The 19,227-nt window shown below is 40.4% G+C and overlaps 1 protein-coding gene across 1 annotated transcript in view; it reads right to left on the bottom strand.

Annotated features, from left to right (window-relative positions):
* Positions 1–19,227, bottom strand: part of EZR (ezrin) — a 33,620-nt gene that overhangs the window by 6,214 nt on the left and 8,179 nt on the right. Inside the window, 9 exon segments of the mRNA XM_030447974.1 lie at positions 2,127–2,190; positions 2,193–2,275; positions 2,885–2,910; positions 2,912–2,952; positions 2,955–2,968; positions 3,714–3,750; positions 3,753–3,987; positions 4,810–4,905; positions 9,480–9,563. Coding sequence (XP_030303834.1) covers positions 2,127–2,190; positions 2,193–2,275; positions 2,885–2,910; positions 2,912–2,952; positions 2,955–2,968; positions 3,714–3,750; positions 3,753–3,987; positions 4,810–4,905; positions 9,480–9,563 — 680 coding nt within the window.

Genomic DNA, 19,227 nt, shown 5'->3' with positions numbered 1-19,227 from the left:
TCTGCAGCAAGTTCTAATATTACAAGGACTTGTGTATTTGACTGTAACTAATTCCTCTAATTCCCCTCAACTGAATATTTCAATTTTTATGTTTAACATCACATTACTTTATTCTTCTCTGACCAAGGGAAGGTACAATCTCTAGAGATAGCAGTTAACAATTAAGAATTGTGTCTTACATAATTGATAATACCAACAAGCGATTTTCTGGTTATTATCTAACCATACAATACATGTCTCTGACACACTAAAGTGCTAACAATTATTTCTACCAAATGGTTCAAAGATGCAAGTATTTAATGTTTAGTACTTGAGAGAAATGTCTATCATCATTGTAAACTCTAAAAATCCTCTCTGAGGAGCTCAGTGGTTAAGGAAGAGAGCTGACCATTTTGAAGGAATTTGACTTGTTGCCACAGAGATGGAAAGTAACTACACAGCACAATTTCTCTGGCCCAAAGCATAAAAACCCAAGTTTGCTTCATTTACTATCAGACATGGAGAATAAAACTACATCCTCTTCAGAACTTGTCATTTCCCTAACCTGGAAAATTATGCAAAACAGCATGTGTAACATTAATTAAGAACCGTAAAGAAAATTATTTTATTAGACTAATATTAACTAATTACTCCAGCCTCTCTAATATTAGCTACAACCCTCAACAACACAGTATGACGAAAAACCAAAATAATTTACTAATTGGTAAGTGATATTGCAAATTCTCTTCTTTACTGCAGAAAAAAAAAAAAAAAGCAAGCTTTAAAATACCTAGGAGCAGGACACTGACATTCACCTATAGCACAGTCTCATTTTCCTCAGGTTGAACTGCAACAATGAAATATTTGCTTTTTCACCTTTGTCCCAGTCCCCCAGTTTTTGCATGTACAAATCAAGTGAGGCACACATTAGTATTTTTCTAGCCCTGGTATCTGCTCAAGAGACTTAATTACATAGCAGCAAGAGTTACAGCAGAAACAAGCAGTATATTCCAGCACTGTATTTGTTTTGCAAATGCTCTTGATAGCTCTTTACAGTCGATGGTTATACTCTGTCTGCTTCTGCAGCTCGAAAAACCTGTTTGTGTGACCAGTTACATAGCAAGACAGTCATTCAAGACTGAAGTATTACATGAGCGAAACTACTTTTCTTTCAAGTGACACTCCTTGTTTTCTGCATGACAGCACATATTAGCATTGCCAAAAAGACTGCATTTCTCTTTGCCATCTCAACAGAAGCTCCAGAGAGTTCCAATTAATTGGTTGCATTCAAAGCTTTTTGGAGGCAAAGATACAGAACAGGTGAAGTCTGCTCTGTATTACAATGACAGCCTGTTATAGATTAGTGACAGGAAACCAAGGCTTGGAATAATGGTGGGGGGGAAAAGCAGTCCCAGACAGCCAACTCTTCATCTGGAGTAGAAGGAACCACTGTTCTCATCTTCCTTTTAAGTTTATTTATAGATGTAGTCTATCATTTCCCACCTTACTATGCAATTAATAATGGCTCTGCCTTTACCAAAAGGGTTGACTTAAAGCCACGCATACCCTCAGCCAAGACCTCATTTCATTCTTCAGTCACAGTACATATAGGTTAACTCCTCCCCGGATTCTGGATGTTATCTAGCTTTGGTTTCGTGTCCCACCCCATAATCTGTCATTTTCAAACAACCGGCAGTTGTACACCCATCTATAATTAACTTTGGGTCATAAGAATAGCCTGAGCTGTCCAAAGGCTCTGCAGACGTGGTAGCCTCTCTAGGTTCTTGTATTGCATTGACTTTCTGGCATACCTGCCAACATGACTCAAAGAAAAAGCTTGGGAAACTCTTTAGTTTCAGGGTTCAGCTCTACCCACTGAGCAGAGTTTACCCAGAAGGCACTGTAACACTGACATCTCTCTTTATACAGTAAGTAGCATTAGCTGGTCAGGCTACAAAGGTCAGGAAAGTCATGAAAGCTTAAATTATGTGAAAGCTCATTTCCTAGCACAGCTTCACCTACTAATCCAAAACTGGATACAAGTGAGTTCTAAACTCTGCTCTGATCTTGTAAATGAGACAATGTCCTTTGGCTGTCACACCAGCCCTCACTATGAGAGATCAGAGAAGAAAAACAAAGTGCCTTACTTATCATCCTTTTCATAGATGTTGAGCCCCAAGGCATCAACCCCCAGCCCAAGGTCAGTTCCTTCTTATTCTTGATTTCAAAGTAGTTGATTCCATACATTTCCAGGTCTTGAGCATCTTCAGGGTATTCCCATGCATGGCATTTCTCTCTGGTTAAGAGAAGGAGAGCAGATGTTAGCTTCTCATTATTTAACTACCCTCAGAAAGCACAAAGTCCTCAAAAGAAACTTTTCTTAAACCAACACATCAAACACAAGAATTAAAACTGAACATTCAGCATTCAGGAATCAGTTTGGGAGTTGTGATAACTACACCTATGAACATACACACAGAGTACTCTCATTTTTCAAGGCCTACGTATTTCCAGACAGAAAATTAGGTAAAATGTTCATCTCTTTCCAGCATTCTTCCTTGTCTTAAGGGACAGTCAGCAGGAAAGGGTGTCGGTACCCAAACTTTTGCCATCCACCCAATGCAAATGATTTAATGAACTTAAGGTTAGATGCAGACCTGTACCTTTTTTTGCATCACTGATACACCGTGCCCTATGAAGCCATCTAGAGACTGTTCTCACCACAAATGTGAAATTCCCTGTTGAGTTTTACCACATAATTTGATGCTGGACAGAAAATATACACCAAAAGTTCCCACATCCAGGCAACTCTTGGAGTCTGTTTCAAAAGCAGATTGGTAGAACTGCAAGCTTAAGCTAATCAGTGACAAAATGACTGACCTAGGGACCAATACAAAAGACTTACTTGAGCATGCCACTGTGCTCAGCATGCCCACACCTGGATGCGCTCTTCCCACTGCTCTCTGGAGAGTTATGCTGGTCCATCACCCTACACAAAGGAAGAGATAAATGCAAGGTTAGCCTTTGAGTTCTGCAGTATCTTTTGATGCTGATCTTTGCTATAGACTTACTGAAAAATTGGTCCGTACCCATGAAGCCTTACTGAAACCAAGAGGAAAAGCCCACTTAGCCCAAAGATGCATTATGTGAAGCAAAACAATTCAGAATGAATTAAAAACCTCTGCAAAGCTTTTCTGGTCACTGACCAGAGACATGAGAGGAGTAAACAGAAGTCTGCAAAAGAATCCATACATGATGCAGGCACCAAGAGGGCCAAAGCAAAAAGTTGGTGTCATTCCTGGACTGGACACTGCAGAGTTAGTCATCAAGAAGTGCAGACAGAAGCCATTTTGTCTTATAACATATACTGTGTGGGTATGGACTAATGTAGCCTCCAAGACATGCTTTCCAGATACAGGATTTTTAGAACTGCACTTTAGGATTAAGGATGCACAACCCAAACTTCTACAAGCAGCACACATTCATGGACTGAAGGTTGTTCTCTGTTCTTAAAAGATGAGACATTCATACTGCCATTTAACCAGCATGGCAGCAATGTTCAGGGAAGTAAATGCATACAGTTCAATTAAAAAACCCTAAGAACCTAAAATCATGCTTTCAGTGAAAAATTTGTTTATAACAAGACTGCAAAAATTCCTGACCTTTATAAACACATACCACCACTCACAAAAAAAAAAAAAAAAAGGTAAAGGTGTGGAAGACTGCATCTTCACCTTTGCGGATTCAGACGCTCTGAATTGAGGTACCAGGCTTGTACACATCTTTGTTGTAATCTCCAAACTTGGCCTGCACAGCATAGGAGCCAAGAAGTACTGCTGTTTCAGGAGGACAGTAGATCTCGTCACTGAGGATCCCTTCCTTCACCTGCAGGAAGAAGAGCTTCTGCGTGATGTCCTGGATCAGCTCTTCAGACACATCCTCTGGGAAGAACTTGGCACGGAATTTGAACTGGAGGGGATTCTCCTTTCTGATTTCTTGAGCAGAAACCTAAGGACAGAGGCAACAACACAACTGAGCAGACATGGAAGACAACAGATTGCTTTTGCAGAGAAAAAGATATCTGGGGCATTTGCCTGAAGAACGGAGAGCGTGGCAACTTGTTACTGGCATTCCTTAATTCCAGCTGCATAGTGGTATGAGAAAACAGGGAGCCATGTTATGTTTTCCAGCCAAGCCAGTGAAATTCTGCTTGCACAGCAAACCTTGGTGACTGGAAAATGATTTACCAGATTGGATCAGATGGCAAACCTATGTTGTATGTGTTTGGCAGAAAACAGCCCCTTCTCATTAAACAGTTATGTCACTGACTGCCCCATGAAGAACAGTTGTTCATACCCTTATAAGAATCTCAAACCCACAAATAAGAGCATATCAGAAGCATCTGTGCTCTGCTACAATTCCTGGCCTTGAAGTGACCTATCTGTATTAGTACAACAACTAATACTGCACAAGCAGAGACTGAAACCATCAATAGCCAAGATGCTCCTCCAGACACAGCAAGAATAGCTGTTTCTATCCAACAAAGTACCATATCAAGTTCTTTCTGTACATCTAATAAATGCTACAAAGCTTTCTACATCTCACACACAGAGAAAGGTCAAAATTCCATCATGCCACACCTCACCCAAACAGTGCCCATGAAGGACACAACTAAAAATTTTTAAAGTTTTGTCTAAAAATAATACTGGAGTTATGAAAACTAAGGAACAATCAACAACAGGTACAAGGTTTATTAAGTTGCAGCCAGTAACACATCAGGAATCATGTAAGCATTAACCTTTGCTCAGCAAGTAGCCTGAAGTCTGTTACCTTTTTATCAAGCTTTAGCCAAGTCTGGAATCCTTTGTTGTCCACATACTGAAGACCAAAGTACCACACTTCTCGCAAACCAATAGTTTTAACTACCTGCAACAGAATGGTTAAAAAAAAGTTATCATAGGTAGCAGTTCTCTTGAGTCCAGGTATCCTCTCAAGTTCCACATCACCTGCAGTGCAGGCAACAAGCTAAACCTAATCATCTGGCATCTCTTAATTTCTTCTTGCAGACAAAAATATACAGCTGGTGACAGCAATGGCACAAGCTGAGTACTTGCCTCACCCTGTTCCTAGGAGAGGATGATTCTGGGGGAAACCAGGAGAGACAAACAGAGCAAGTGACAGGCCACCAACTGGTCCACTGGCAGCAGGTGGGGGGGGTCCTGCTTGCTTGTACAGCCCTTCTTAAAATTAAAGCAGACAAGTTACTTCTTTCACCAAAGCTTATGCTGAGATGGTCTGCAATGGTGTTAGTACTAACTACAACTGATTAGCAGTACTAGTGGCTGAAAACTCTGCAAGTCATCAAGGATCATGTGGCTGGAGGAAGCAACTGAGGGATGCTTCACAGGTGCTGCAGTAAGCTCCCTGTATGGTTCTGAGAATTAAAACAAGCTGCAAGTATTCCAAGTCAAGGGTATTCTTTTTTTACTTTGCACAAAGGCTGTTTTTGAGGGACAAAATATAGTGATGGGCCAACATCAGGACCAATTCTGTTCTGTATATTGTAAATACTAACCAGCCAAAAGATCAAAAGCACCATCTGTTAACTGGATGATATAGTTACTGCTGAAAATACTCCTGTCTGTGTTTGGATACTTTTTTTTTCCTCAGTGGAGGAATTAGCCCAACAAGTTCCTGACCTCCTCCTGTTCTTGACACCCAATAGTTAAGTTTCCTGACAGCTCATCTACCTGTAAAGCTGTGCTCTAGACAGAGCTGCGATCTGGAAAAATACAGTACACACATATCTGGATCACTTCCTTGATGTAATTTGTAGGGTAGCCCCTCAAATGGGATCACAGGAAGTAGGAATCACCTTTGGGAGTTGAACTGAATGGAAGGTGAGAGCTTTTTAAAATTACTTTGCAAGTCAGGAAAGTGTGACAGACTTGAGAGGGTGTAGTTAGGCACGCTTCAACAGGTCTGATATCCCTACCAGGGATCTCTTTCACCTTCCTCATTTATAGTACTGCTGGACAGCAGGCCTGAGAGACAATGATTTCAAGATGCTTAATTAGTGTTCGCTGTAGTTTCCCTTAAATCTTCTTACCAGTGAGTAGAAGTCAGAAGTCTATACATGGAAGCCACATTCCTAGGATTGGTATGGGAAAAATGCACCATCCTGATTAGCATGCTGAGAATTACTGTTTGTGTGACTGTTGAATAACAAGCAAAGGAGTATGAAAAAGGTCACTAAGAAAATATAATTTTTGAGGATAAAGAGGTCAGTGCCTACTTGTTGGAGAAATAGCATTGCTTCATAATTAGATGCTGTGGGTTGTATTCAGTAGGCTACAGTTTATACATTCAGCTTCATCAGGGACATAAGTAACTTGCTATAACTAAGTATAGTTTATATTTTTTTAAAAAAACAACCCAACCAACAAAAAACTCCAGACCCTACAAGTTTTTAAAAAAGATCTGGGGACTGAAAGTACTTCATTCTTTAATCAATTATAATTCCTTTTTTCTCCTCCCCCAAAGCAGCTTGTTTTACCACAGAACAGACAAGCTTTCTGACAGCCAGACATATTTTTAGAAGGGTGAGAATGGCTTTACTCAATCTAGCAGAAAACCAGGGGTATGTTGAGCATGTACTTCCTGTTGCACAAAAGCGTTGTAACTTTGTTAAAACGAAAAGTTGCATAAACCAAGAAGTTATCAGGTCATTATCTTTGAATGTCTCTTACAACAGAAAACGTACACTTTTTCTATAAATTCAAGGTAGAAAGCTTGCAGATGTTACAACCCCTCCTCTAGTTTTTCCCAAAACCTAAGGGGAAGGAGGGAGAAAGTATTAAGCTAAAATTCAATTTGACAATTTGAGTTCCAATACAAAGAAGAGGCCATGAAGGTTTTAGTCTGTATTCTAGGAAATGGTGTGTAAACTTTTTCCATGGCAAAACAAGGAAGAACAAAGAAGAAAGGTATTATATTCAAGATGGGAGACACCTCCTAGCCCTCCTCAAGTGCATTAAGTAGCAAATCTGAAGCCTGCCCATGCCACCTGGAATTGCAGTCACTCCCAGAAACTGCCAGTGGCACACTCTCCTCCATTTGAATTTCCTTCCCTTGCACCAGGATGGCACAGGACAGCCTGGGAGGTACTCCGGCAGTTGCAGAGCCCACTGCCTTGGCTCTCAAGACACTTCGGATCATTGCGGCATAAACTCTACACAGCTCTGGCTTGATAGCAGCTGAACTCGATATTCAGGTTTCCACAATTCTCCTTTCTGTAAAAATGAGCTATATCCACTTTATGTGCAGGATACATTTATGCTAGCAATTAGGCACAAAGGGCACTGCAAGAGTAGTTTTGCTAAGCTGATGGCAGGCCAAGAAATCATTTTATGGTTTTTAAAAAATAGCCTGCTTCTTTGACGCCCTTTTCCCCCCACAGTGGTTCTGCAGTTCAAGTTGGGCCACTCTCCTACCTGCAAAACCTGTTACCGTCACAGACTTTATCTGGGTGTAAACTCCACCCAAGATAAGGGCTTAGCAAAAAGCTTTCACAGCACAAGTGAAGAGAGGATGTCAGAATAATTGCAGCTAAATGTATGCTCTTCCCCTTCCTTGGTTTTGTGCTGCACACTTCTACCTTGGCTTCTCTTGATTTGGCAGTGCACCCCGACAGGGTAGGATACAGGTAGGAATTCCCAATCACAGTTTTAAAATCCAAGAATGGATGTAAGGAGCAAATCATCATGTGGTGATATCTATTGCAATAGTGCAATAAATGCTGCAACAAGAGAGTCTTCAGAAATCCAGAACTAATGTTGGCAGAGTCTCAGAAATCCAGAAGTATCTGGATCTGAAGCCTCTGCTTTTTTCCCCACGGTCTCAGGATTCTGTGCCTCTTAAGCTGGAGGTCAAGAAAGGAGTTCTCTTCTGACAGAGAGATGATCCTGGATCTTAACATATGTAAACATTAGGTAATATATAAGGGAGAAAAAGTCCTTGTTCAATCCTTGTCATAAGGAACATAGGACATACTTACGCTGTCTGATCTAAGGCATTGCTTTCAAAAACCTGTTTTTTATTCATCTGGACCTTTGTATCCCAGGGATGAAACTGAAATTTTCTGTTTTGGGTTAACATTGAAGGCCTGGGGACAGAATTTACACTGATGCAATAATGATCAGCAGTGAATGGAAGTCAAACACCAAAGGCTGGTTCCACAAAAATACAGGCATTGCATGGAATCACAGATTTACGTCAATAATAGCAATATACTAGTTTAGAATATATATTTTGTTATTATGTACTTGAAGTTTGCAGAGTATATCAGTTCCTTTTGTCTCCAGAAACACTCCATATTTTTGTTTGTTTTTAGAAATTATTTCTCACTGAAAATTGGCCATAAGGCCTAGCAACTTCTAGCTAGCTTACTAATGTAACAAAATAGTACCAACAAAATCTTAGAAGGAATGGACATTTGTTTAGTCAGTTCTACCTACCTAAGTTAAAGCACAACCACCCTTTGCTACCAAGGCACTGGACATGGGGAGGAGGAGCACAAAGAATAGCTCTATCACTTTGAAAACAGTGAGTGACTGAAAGCTGCATATATCAATATACCAATTCCAAATTTTCAGAGTTTCAGTAGGAATCTCTAGAATCAATATCTTTTTTTTTTTTTTTTTTTTTTTTCAGAACATTAAGTTAGATTTTTCTGCAGGAATCTAGGCCTTGCTTCAGTTTTCTAAGAGCAAGCTACCTAAGAAAAGAATTTAAGTTTTACAAAGTGCTCTTTGTTTATTTTACTTGTCTTTATCTAACCTTTGTGGGTCCATCTCTAAACAGACCTGTATATTGTTAACTCAATAGCAGGAAGAATAACAGTAAGGGAGAGGGCTTGGCTACTCACACCCTCCACTTCCCTGGGAACCCCGGAGGCAAGCAGAACAAGTCTCTGCCCCATCCTGATGCACAAAGGTTTTTACAAGGTCAGCTGCTATACTTGCTGCATTGAGATCACAAACTCTTCTGATTTTCCAGTATCTAGAAAACTTAAATACCTGTGGCAAGTGGCTGCCTCCAGCTACGCCTACACCTTCAGCAGCCACATGAAGACCTGATTCTGAAGAGTTTTATGCACAGGGACAACATTTCACCTTTAGAATTTAAGCAATACATATGAGCTAAGCTGTATTCCAAAGCAAGAGGCGCATTTTTACACCCTACCTATGCTGCCTAGATGTTTCACATCCCTTATGACACCTCATCACCCAACATTGCTAGGAAGCCAGGTTTCACTGGAACATAACATACCTGTGAAGATTTTTGTGTTTTTCTGTTTTACTGTGATGGAATTTAAAGATCTTAGATTAGGAGGCAGAGAGAAGAAAGAAAGATAGGTTTGGAATCCAGTCTTAAGAAAACAGTATAGCCTGAAATGTACTCCAACCTTAAACAAGAGCCCACACCAGCCCTTCACTGACCTGGTCAAACAGCTGTTTGCCTGTAGTGTTTGGCTGGATGGCAAACTCCAGCTCTGCATCCATAGTAACAACTCGAACGTTGATCTAAGGAGAAAAACAAAAAGCATTGTTTAAGATATACTGAAGCTATTTCTTAGTGTTAACACAGTACTTTGTGTACAATACAGTCTCCATGCTTTGATGCACTCCCATATCCTTTATAATGTACACATTCAAGCTCCAATTAGATTTGTGTAATCACACCAGCAAGCTTAATTGGGGCACTGACTTGGCTATCTTATGCAGATTGCTCTGCAGAGTTTTCTAGTCTACATGGGACTGGGTTGAGCTTCTGGATAAATGAGAACATTTTAGACTTGATGGTTTCCAGGCCTAAACCCCCTTGGAATAAAGGCTCCCATGACTGCACAGCATTGCTGCCTCCAGGCCATCCCTTGGATTACAAAAGGTCCTAATGACTAAATTAAATTTAAGACTTATAATTTAACTTCCATTTATATTAGAGCTGGAATTAATCAGAGGTTTTAAAGGTAAAAGGCTGCAGATTATTCTTACAAAGCAATCAGCATTAACCTGAAAAATGTTCATTCTTTCTCTCATAAAAATCTACTCAGCAGGTAAAATGAGGACTGAATGATACTACAGGGCAAGAGCACACTAAGCCATTGCTGTTAGTGAAGAAAAACTAAACCAGATTTATTGCAATGGCAGAAGCAGACTGAAAGACAAGTTCCTATTGCATGCAGAAGGTAAGAGTGTTTAATGACTAGAAAAGGTCTATTAGTTCATCAGGAGACAGAAGCAGCAACCAAGCTTGCAGGGAATAGCATAAGGACCAGCAAAATGGCAAACCAGGAAAGGATTATCTCCCAACTGTTCCAACTACAGGAGATTATATTGCTGGCAACATTATACTGCATCTCAAACCTCACAAACAATCCCAAAACAAAATAGAAAAGCCCAGACTGGGTTGTAGTATAGTTCTACTAACTAGTCAGACTTGTAAGTCAGTATTCTAAATGAAAGAGGATGAAAAATGGAAATGAAAATACAAGGCCAGACAACAGGTAACCTACACAGAGATGAAGCTTCCTGATATTTCTACATTTTGTAAATGTCACATTACAGAAAGCCATAGCTAACAGGCCAGGGGAGCCTGGCACAGCTGCAGCACTGATACCCAGCACAGGGGCAACCAATTGAAGAAATGAGGGGTGGAAGAGGAATACAATTTGCCCACTGCAAAACCTTGATGTTGCATTAGCTTCCAGCCACTTAATTATGTATATTTAAACTCTAGAATAGATGGCAGGTAAAACTATGTTACATTTAACAGAGAACTGTGAATAAAACAAGTTGCCTCAGCTGGTTTTAGTCAAGTATATGAAAAATTTTTTCATTTTTTTAGAGAGACATGAAGGCATCCAGTTTATTTTCACCTTTATCGAGTTCTTCTGCTTTCTCTCAGATGACAAAGTACCCTCCTATAGAAAGACAACTGAAGGCAGTTTCAAGTCATGGCATACCAGAACTAAATCAGAGAAGAGGGCTGCTTAGGTAGCCTCTATCTTTCAAGCTGTATTTCTAATGCAGTGTTCTTTAAATTAGGTTTTAAAAAGAATATATCTAAAAGCAACAAGAATAAGCAAGAAAAGTTTTCTATGAGCTCCTTCTCCCAGCTGTAGCATTTGGGATCCATAATAAAGCAAGGAAGTATGCTTAAGGCTTTCTTTCTGGGCTCTAAGAACCAAAGATTTCCAGTAGTTTCCACTGAATCAAGGGAGGGGAATTCAGATACCAAATTCTCAGAAGCAGCGAGACTGCAAATTGAAGATGTGACCTTAAAAAGCTCCTGATGCTTAATCCTTCTCAACAATAAATCCCTAATCATATTCTAATCCCCTTCTACTCCTTTCAAGAAAACACATGCTCACAATCTGCACTTTTGTATTGTGCAAGTTATTTGCACTTGTGGCTGAAACACCACAGAGGGTTAAAATAAGTATCACTTACAAGCTGAAAAGTTGAAAGTACGTGCTTCCACTACTTACCGAAAACCTGCTAAGCACAGAATTCCAGTTAGTACCAGTATGCTCTTCTTTTACTCTATTCTCTTAGTGGTTATTTGGAATTTAAAAAAAAAAAAAAAAAAAATTAAAAAAGTGCACTCTCTAGCCAAGGGGAATATTCTGTATTATACTCCAACCCTAAAGGCTCCCTCTGGATAAGTCTACTTCTTAATAGATCAGCTACACAGTGAGCTGTTTAGTGCTATAGCAGCTACCTGCTTTCTATGAATAACTTCAGTAGTAAGACCAAAAACTGAAGTATCTTCTTTCAGTCATTTAAAGTCACAAGCTTGCAAGAACATGACTGATTATCAAAAGCTCAAAGGACACTTGAGGCATATGGTGAAGGTTAATTTTGTGATCTCACAGGGCTGAAGAACCAGTAGGATACAGAGGAATCCCCATGTGCCCTCAGACAAGATGTTAGCCATATGATAGCAGCACAAGAAGGCTACAAGGCCTCCAGCAGTTTGCACTTCAATGCATTCATGACTGCTGGAAAAATCCTTTAAGTCTCTTTCCTGCCATGTTAAGTCCTCTTTCTTCTCTTTTCCAAACTATAGCCTTGATTTTGAGGAGGACATCATGGTTTTACAGTGTTTCTAAATCAAGGTCAACAACCATCCCACACAAGCTTTTAGCCCACAGAGAACCTGGTAACAAAGCAAGCAAACAGAGCCCTAACCCACTTGAAGCCCTGGGGTTTACACAGTCTGAAGAAACCTTGATGTCTGTTTAGGCTGAGAGAAGATAAGCATGGCATTCAGCTCAGCCCACATGAAACTCACCATGGCGCCAAGATGACATGCACCAAAACCCAAGGAGCTAACAAATTCAAGATATTGTTGGGGAGGAAAATGAAGAAACAATTCAGACTAATTTTCTATCAGCAACAAAAAGAGCAAGACAGAGTTAGACAGCTTTCACAGCTGAAGTCCTGCTGTGTAGGCAATGCAGTCATTGTGATTAACCTTACAACAATCCCTAGCAGTATCCCAGGACAAAACTGAACCCTTAGCAAAAAAAGAGAAAGCAGGATTTTAATTGTTTTCAGAAACAGAGGGGGTTGGATAGGGAAGTGGAGCATGGCTCCATTAAAATAAGATTATTTTATACATGAAGTAAGAGTTTTTAATGCACACAGCGTACTAACATCTCGAAGCAACATGAAACTTTCTTCTCAAGAGGCTGATGCCATAACACTTTATTATTACACTTAACATGTCTAAAACTAACACACTTTAAAGTAGTGGCAAATAGGTTGCTTGTCTGTACAAAAGCATTACAGATCATGAGGTTTTATCTTCCCTGTCTTAGAATGCTAAATTGCTAACAAATTTGATCCAGAGGACAAAAAAAATGCTATTGAAAAGGCAATGCCATTTGCATTGAAAGGAAAAAAAACTCCATTAATTCTAAAAGGCTACGGAAACTAAAGAACTTACAACACTGAATGACTGACACTGATTCCATTCCTTAGGACAGCTCAGGGTGGACTGTAACATGTTACCTATGTCTGTAGCTGGACAAGTGAGTGGAAGCAATGTAAAAGATAGAATTAAGAGAACTTTACAATATAGTTTAAATAATGTGATGCTATGGAAAGTTCTTGTACAAGAAGTTAGCGTAGTTAAAATGGATCTTCCTTGCTTACCATTGCCTCCAAGTCATGCTTTTTTTTCTTTCTTTTTTTTTTTTTTGTTAAAACATCTAACACATTCTAACACTGTCAGTAGATCAGTCCAGGGCACACTGCAGCCTTTCAGAGACTGTGACCATACAGTATCTGTCCTGGAAACTTGAAGTTCCATTGAAAAACATTCAGAACATTATCGTTTAAGGAGGAACACATTGTCAGAGAGCTCATCTTCTGTATGTGAGATCAAACCTAGATAAGAAGGAAACTGCTCTGCAATTCTCCTGTCATGAATGCAGTTGTATTGGAAATGTATTGGAAACTACGAATTCATGCACAGTTTTGTTTTTTTCTTAAGTCGACTCTTGACAAACAGACTCTGTCCAGAATCTGTCTCTGCTACAGCAACATGGTATCGTTGAAGGTGACCATCCCCTTCTGATATTTAGTTGCTTCAAGATAAAAGCAGGTGAACAGGAAAAAGCCCACAGCCCTCACACCCAGTTAAGCCATCGTGGGTATTTTACATCCTGACGCATGAAACCCAATGCCCCTTAAGTTCACTTGTATAATAAAAACAGTGAAACCATCAGGTTGTGCAAGTAATTCCAAACACCATACATTTTTTCCAGTAATGATAAGATTAAAGGGCAGTAAATACCAACTTTTACCCATATCACAAGGCAAACTAGTACTTAGCGTGTTGCATATATTATCACTATGTACTCTAAATGCCTCACATCTTGGGTTTTCTTCCTGTTTCCAAGAGGGCATAAAGACCAGAGCCTTAATGGCAAGGTTTAAAGTGCAAATGCTAGCGAAGTATCTCTCCAAGTGGTGGCATTAGCACTGCGATAATGGAGAAACCTAGACAGGGAATGCCTTCCCTCTCCAGCCCCGGATGTGGGAATGCCAGGCAGAGCCAGCGCACGTAAGCAGATCAACCAGATAGCACACAAGGGAGGGGGTTTTGAAGTGCTGCCCTGCACCACACACTCTGAAAAACCACACGCAGGCCAGGTAGAAGGTTTCTTGCACGTACTTCAGCTGTTGTCTAGCACATTACACGATTGGACTGAATGAATATGCCAGTCTTTATACAAATGAGAGAAAGCAGTGCTATTAGAATACTGTAAGGGTAGTGTAAAGCTTGCATGTCACCTCTGCAGGTCTCTGCACTATTTCTACTCTTGATCGCACAACAGTGAGTACTATGTAGTCCTAAGAAATACAGACAAGCTGCCTTTTGCTGAGCTGCAACGAATCTACACGGGTGAAGAAACTGCATTTGAACCTTAGGAACCAGACCTGTTCATAGATGTGTGATTCCTGGTAGCAGGAAAAGCATTTCTCGTGGCAACAATGAAAAGGCAATGGGAATGCTCTCTATTCTTCCACATTCCATGTGCTAATGTTCATTTGTTCCTGGGCTAACATAATGAGAGATAACTGTGCAAAACTGATGGAGTAGAGCTGTAGTCCCAGTCCTGGAAACTACTTGGAACATTTTCAACTTTTGATTAGGGAGAAACCTCTAGAGGCTACAGAGCTTGGACCTGACCTGCTAGCACTTCAGAGCTGCATTCCCTGCCCACAAGTTAGCAAAGTCAAACAGCTAATGGTTCAGAGATGGTGGATGGGGAAGGACAAAACTGGGAGGCTAGTAGCTTGAGTAACCCAAGAAACTGGAAAGACACTAGTTTGATTTATTAGATTATTTCTTAGTATTTTTAAACACCCAACATGTATATCTTAGTCATATAGTTTAGTCTGAGGTAGTCCAGCAGGAGTTTGACTCCATCCTTATGGGTCCCTTTCATTTGATTCAATATGACTCTTATGTCAATAAACAATACTTGCAGCCCATTCTGCTGCTTTTTCTGACAGAATAACTCACTGGATGAAGTTTCATCCACTAGGTAACATGCATGATGTGTCCCACGTGACACAGACCATGTATACAACAAATCTGAGCCACATGAAATTACATTGAATGATACGTTATGAAACCTAAATCCTCCAGACCTTCTGTCCAAGCAGGAGACAATGTGTATATCGTATCTATGGCCACATCAAGCCCAAAATAAACTTTGTTCACTGCCGCAGGATTGCCAAAGCACAGCCTCCCTCCAGTTGAGCTCAGCTCTTCATCTCACTAGAACAACTGCAGAGACACATATTCTGACCTTTTCATGGGCAGGCCAGGCCTTGAAAGAGGGATGTGTGTGGTGGGGATGAGGGGAGTATAAAAATGCCACCGAAGCATTCTCATGGGTCCTGCAGCACAGTGCACTTACAAGTTCACAACAGCCTCAGTCAGGAGCTAAAAAACCCTGTTTAGGAGAGCTGGGCTAGAACTCAAAGATCTGTGTAGGTCTGAGAAATAGTAGAGGTGCTACACTTGGAGAGGTGAGAACATACAAGAGACAGACAAGGAGATGAACAAATTACAGGCTTGCAAACAATTGCCTACAGCAGGACTGCAGACAAGGACGTGGTCTATATAATCCCCAGAAAAACACCACATTTCCTGCTGTGATGGTATTATATATAAGGATATACTACATTCTTTGAGTGTATTTGTCACCGGAAGCATCACAGAAGGTGGACTATTCTGTCCCTGCTTGCTTGATGACTTGTCAATTTGGAATGCTGTCACCCCAAATTTGAATACTCTTTTTGGAAGGAAACAAGTTAATAGAAAAAAAAATCTGCACTAATCTGCAGGTCAGGTGGTTTTGTGGATTGGTTGTGGTTTGGGGGGTTTTTTGTTTTTTATTTTGTTTGGGGGTTTTTTTGTTATTATTTTATTTCATTTGTTGTTTTTTTTCAAAGTGATTTGCCAGTAATGGCACTGATCTCTTCCAAATGGGACTTTTCTGAATATGAAGGATTTATAGCGAAGACAATCTTTTCATCCACAAAGAGAACACACTAAAAAGCTGCCTTATTTTGCAGGCTGGTAACAGGGAAAGAAACAGTAATTGCTGGGAGTTGCAAGATTTTGACTTCTACCATATCACTTCCACGCAGCCTTTCAGGCACACTACCTGCTTCTGAGAAGTGTTCAGGTCAGGTGGATGGGTCTTTTGAGCAACCTGGGTCTAGTGGGAAGTGTCCCTGCCCATGGCAGAGGTTACAACTAGATGATACTTAGAGCTCCCTTCCACCCAACCCATTCTATGATATGACTACATGCATTCAAGTCCTCCCCCTGTGCTACATTTTTATGATTTAAAGGATCTCCAAGAAGTTAAAGGATGGGGCAGATGACAAACCTGCAGGTTTCACTGGGTGTGGCAACAAGAATCTGAATTCGCTGTGAGAGTGGGAAAGAGATGTACAGCACAACACTGAAGAAAGGCCTTTCAGTACGATCCACACATGCCCCCTCTGCTCCCCACCCAGAATCCTTTCTTCACTACCTGCCCTACACTTTGCTTTCAGGGAGGGGCAGTGGCAGCACAGCGAAATAGTCCTGAGCATTCGCTTACCACACTGCAGAGCAGCAGAGTTTGCTCCCAATTGAGATCAGCCTTGTCAGTTCTCCAAACATGAAGAGGGCTGGCTGGCCTCATTGGCATTTGCTTGGCTGACAAGGCAAGCTCATTGCACCCATTCAACCCGACCCAGTTTCTCAGCTGGGTTGAATCAAACGACCCGACTGTGAACCCAAGGATGGATGGTTCCATTTCAGACCCCATTGTGTTCAGCATTGCTTCCGCATTGCAAATAGAAGAGAACATTAAGTCAAGTCCTGCTGGAATTTCTGAGTCTGTGAAGCAGAGTTAGGTATGGCTGCATTTGTTAACAGGTAAAATTAGAGTTGAATAAGCTGCTCTTTTTTCCCCTCAAACTTGGCTCACCTTCCCATGAGAGGAGGAAATACCACTGAGTCTAAATACAGTTGTATATAATTATCAAGAAAGCTAGTAGTTACTTTAAAATTCTCCAGCACAGTTGTTAGCCTTAACTACTAGTCAACCTTAATGCAACAGCTTATACAATCAAATATATATATATATATATATATTTAAATAATCCTCACTATTTAAAGGAGAAATAACTGCATCATCCATACTTAACCGGAATTTCTTAGTTTACTCAAGGCAATTAGGAGCCCAGGTATTTGCTGCTCTCATGTAAGGTGAAAAAGCCTTATAACAACTTCTGTGGAAGTTTTTCTGAAGAGAGAAAAAGTACTTTGAGGGGAAGACAAGAATAATTTTAATGTGAAAATCTGCAAGCTAGAAACTTTTGGAGTAAGGAGGAAGGAAGCAGGGAAAGGTGGTTCATGTGGGCAGAGAAACCTTGAATACCCAGATTTGGGAGTCATCCAGAAATTCCAGTTTTTAACAAAACAGGTTGAATTTTCAGAATAGATTCCCCCTCCCAGACAGAATACACAAACAGATGACAAGAAAGCTAACCATTGAGTTTGGTTTGCTGTCAGGGTCATTTGACTCTTCAACAGAGCATGAAACCTTCCTTGTAATTAAACACGAAGATAATCGTGGAACATAAATTCAATCTTTTTTTTTTCCAGTTTAGTTGTGCAGCAGAAGGTGCCAAATGATATGCCTGAGTGTCCTTAACCAAAGCCTGATATATCTTCTGTCAGCATACAATAAGTGCATAGCAGGCATCTTCATGAAAAGCTGAGAAGCAGGCATAGCTGTCAATCAGTTCTTTTATCTTACGTGAAGCAATAACACTCTGCATGACCTGAAGATCATGAAGACTTTGTGGTGGTGGCAAGCACAAACAACAGCCCCAGTTTCCCAAATAGTTAGACCTCCGTTCAGATTTCCAGCATTCTCCACCTCTGGTCAGCATGTACATTTAACATCAGTTGCTTAGTGAAACAGCAAAACCAGGCAAGTACTCTTCCCAGAGAAAAGTCTCTCCACCCACAGTAGTTTCCCTCAACTAACAAGTAAACCACATCATTCTGTCTGGAGTCAGGAAGAAGCTGAAAAAAATGAGAGTCTGAGGCCTTTTTACAATTTTGACATTCAAATTTTCTAAAATGCAAAATTACCTAGGTTCTGACAGCCCTAGGTTCTGACAAGACATAAAGCTTTAAGCTTGAAAGGCTCCAGGATATTGTCCAACCCCACACACTTCGGCAGCCCTAATGTTTTTCATGCAAAACACTTGCCATTGGTTTCTCTGAGGGCTCTAGGAATGGTTACTCTGAACAGATAACCTTACAAAGTGGCAGAAGTGTTTATGGTGTTCTGTTCAGAGACAAACATTCACTTGAAAGCCCCTTTAATGCTCTATAAATACTTGGATCGTGTTGTTGAGATATCTGTGTACAAGCAAACAGGCTGTTCTTTAAAGAAGTAATACACAGCCAGTGACAGCCAGCACTACTGCATGGATGAGCCATTTGCTCACAATGGATGTTTATGATGGATTTAGGAACACAGAATGCAACAACAATAGGTTCTTTGTACCTAAAGGATAAATACAGAAGGAAACTACAGGCCACTGGATCAAACTCCATATACAGACTTTATCATCATGACAGCTGTTGCATTTAATTAGGCATAATGAAGTTGTGAGACTAAGGCTTTATATAGCATGAAATTTACAGAAAGCCCCACAACCAATTCTCAAGTAAGCTTATAGAGTCCAGAATGGATGATGACCATCGTTTTGTGTCTCCCATCAGAAAACACCAGCATGGGGCCAAGTGCAGATAATATAGAGGCTTAAGATCTCAAGTTTTATTATGATTTCAGAGTCGTTTAAACAATTTGACATCTCCACTATTGATGTGAGTCAGGTACATAAAGTACTGTGATCCTTCTGCAATCCCTGCAAATAAAAAATAACTGAGTTGCTTACAGTCTTGATCCAGAAGGCAAATATTATTTCATACATCTGCTTAGTTTTTTGCTTTGGAAATGACAAGCATACAGCAATTTCTGAAAAAAAGCTGAACTTCACAGTACCAAATCACAGCAAAGAGGGGCAGGGTCTGAAGGCATAGGTTATCTAAATAAAAGTTGTAATAGCCTCAGAGGTCCCCCTG

The sequence above is a fragment of the Calypte anna genome, chromosome 3 (assembly GCF_003957555.1).
Source record: "Calypte anna isolate BGI_N300 chromosome 3, bCalAnn1_v1.p, whole genome shotgun sequence".
Classification (NCBI taxonomy): domain Eukaryota; kingdom Metazoa; phylum Chordata; class Aves; order Apodiformes; family Trochilidae; genus Calypte; species Calypte anna.
Note: the sequence above shows the minus strand (reverse complement) of the source record. Positions and strands in the feature narration are given on the sequence as shown.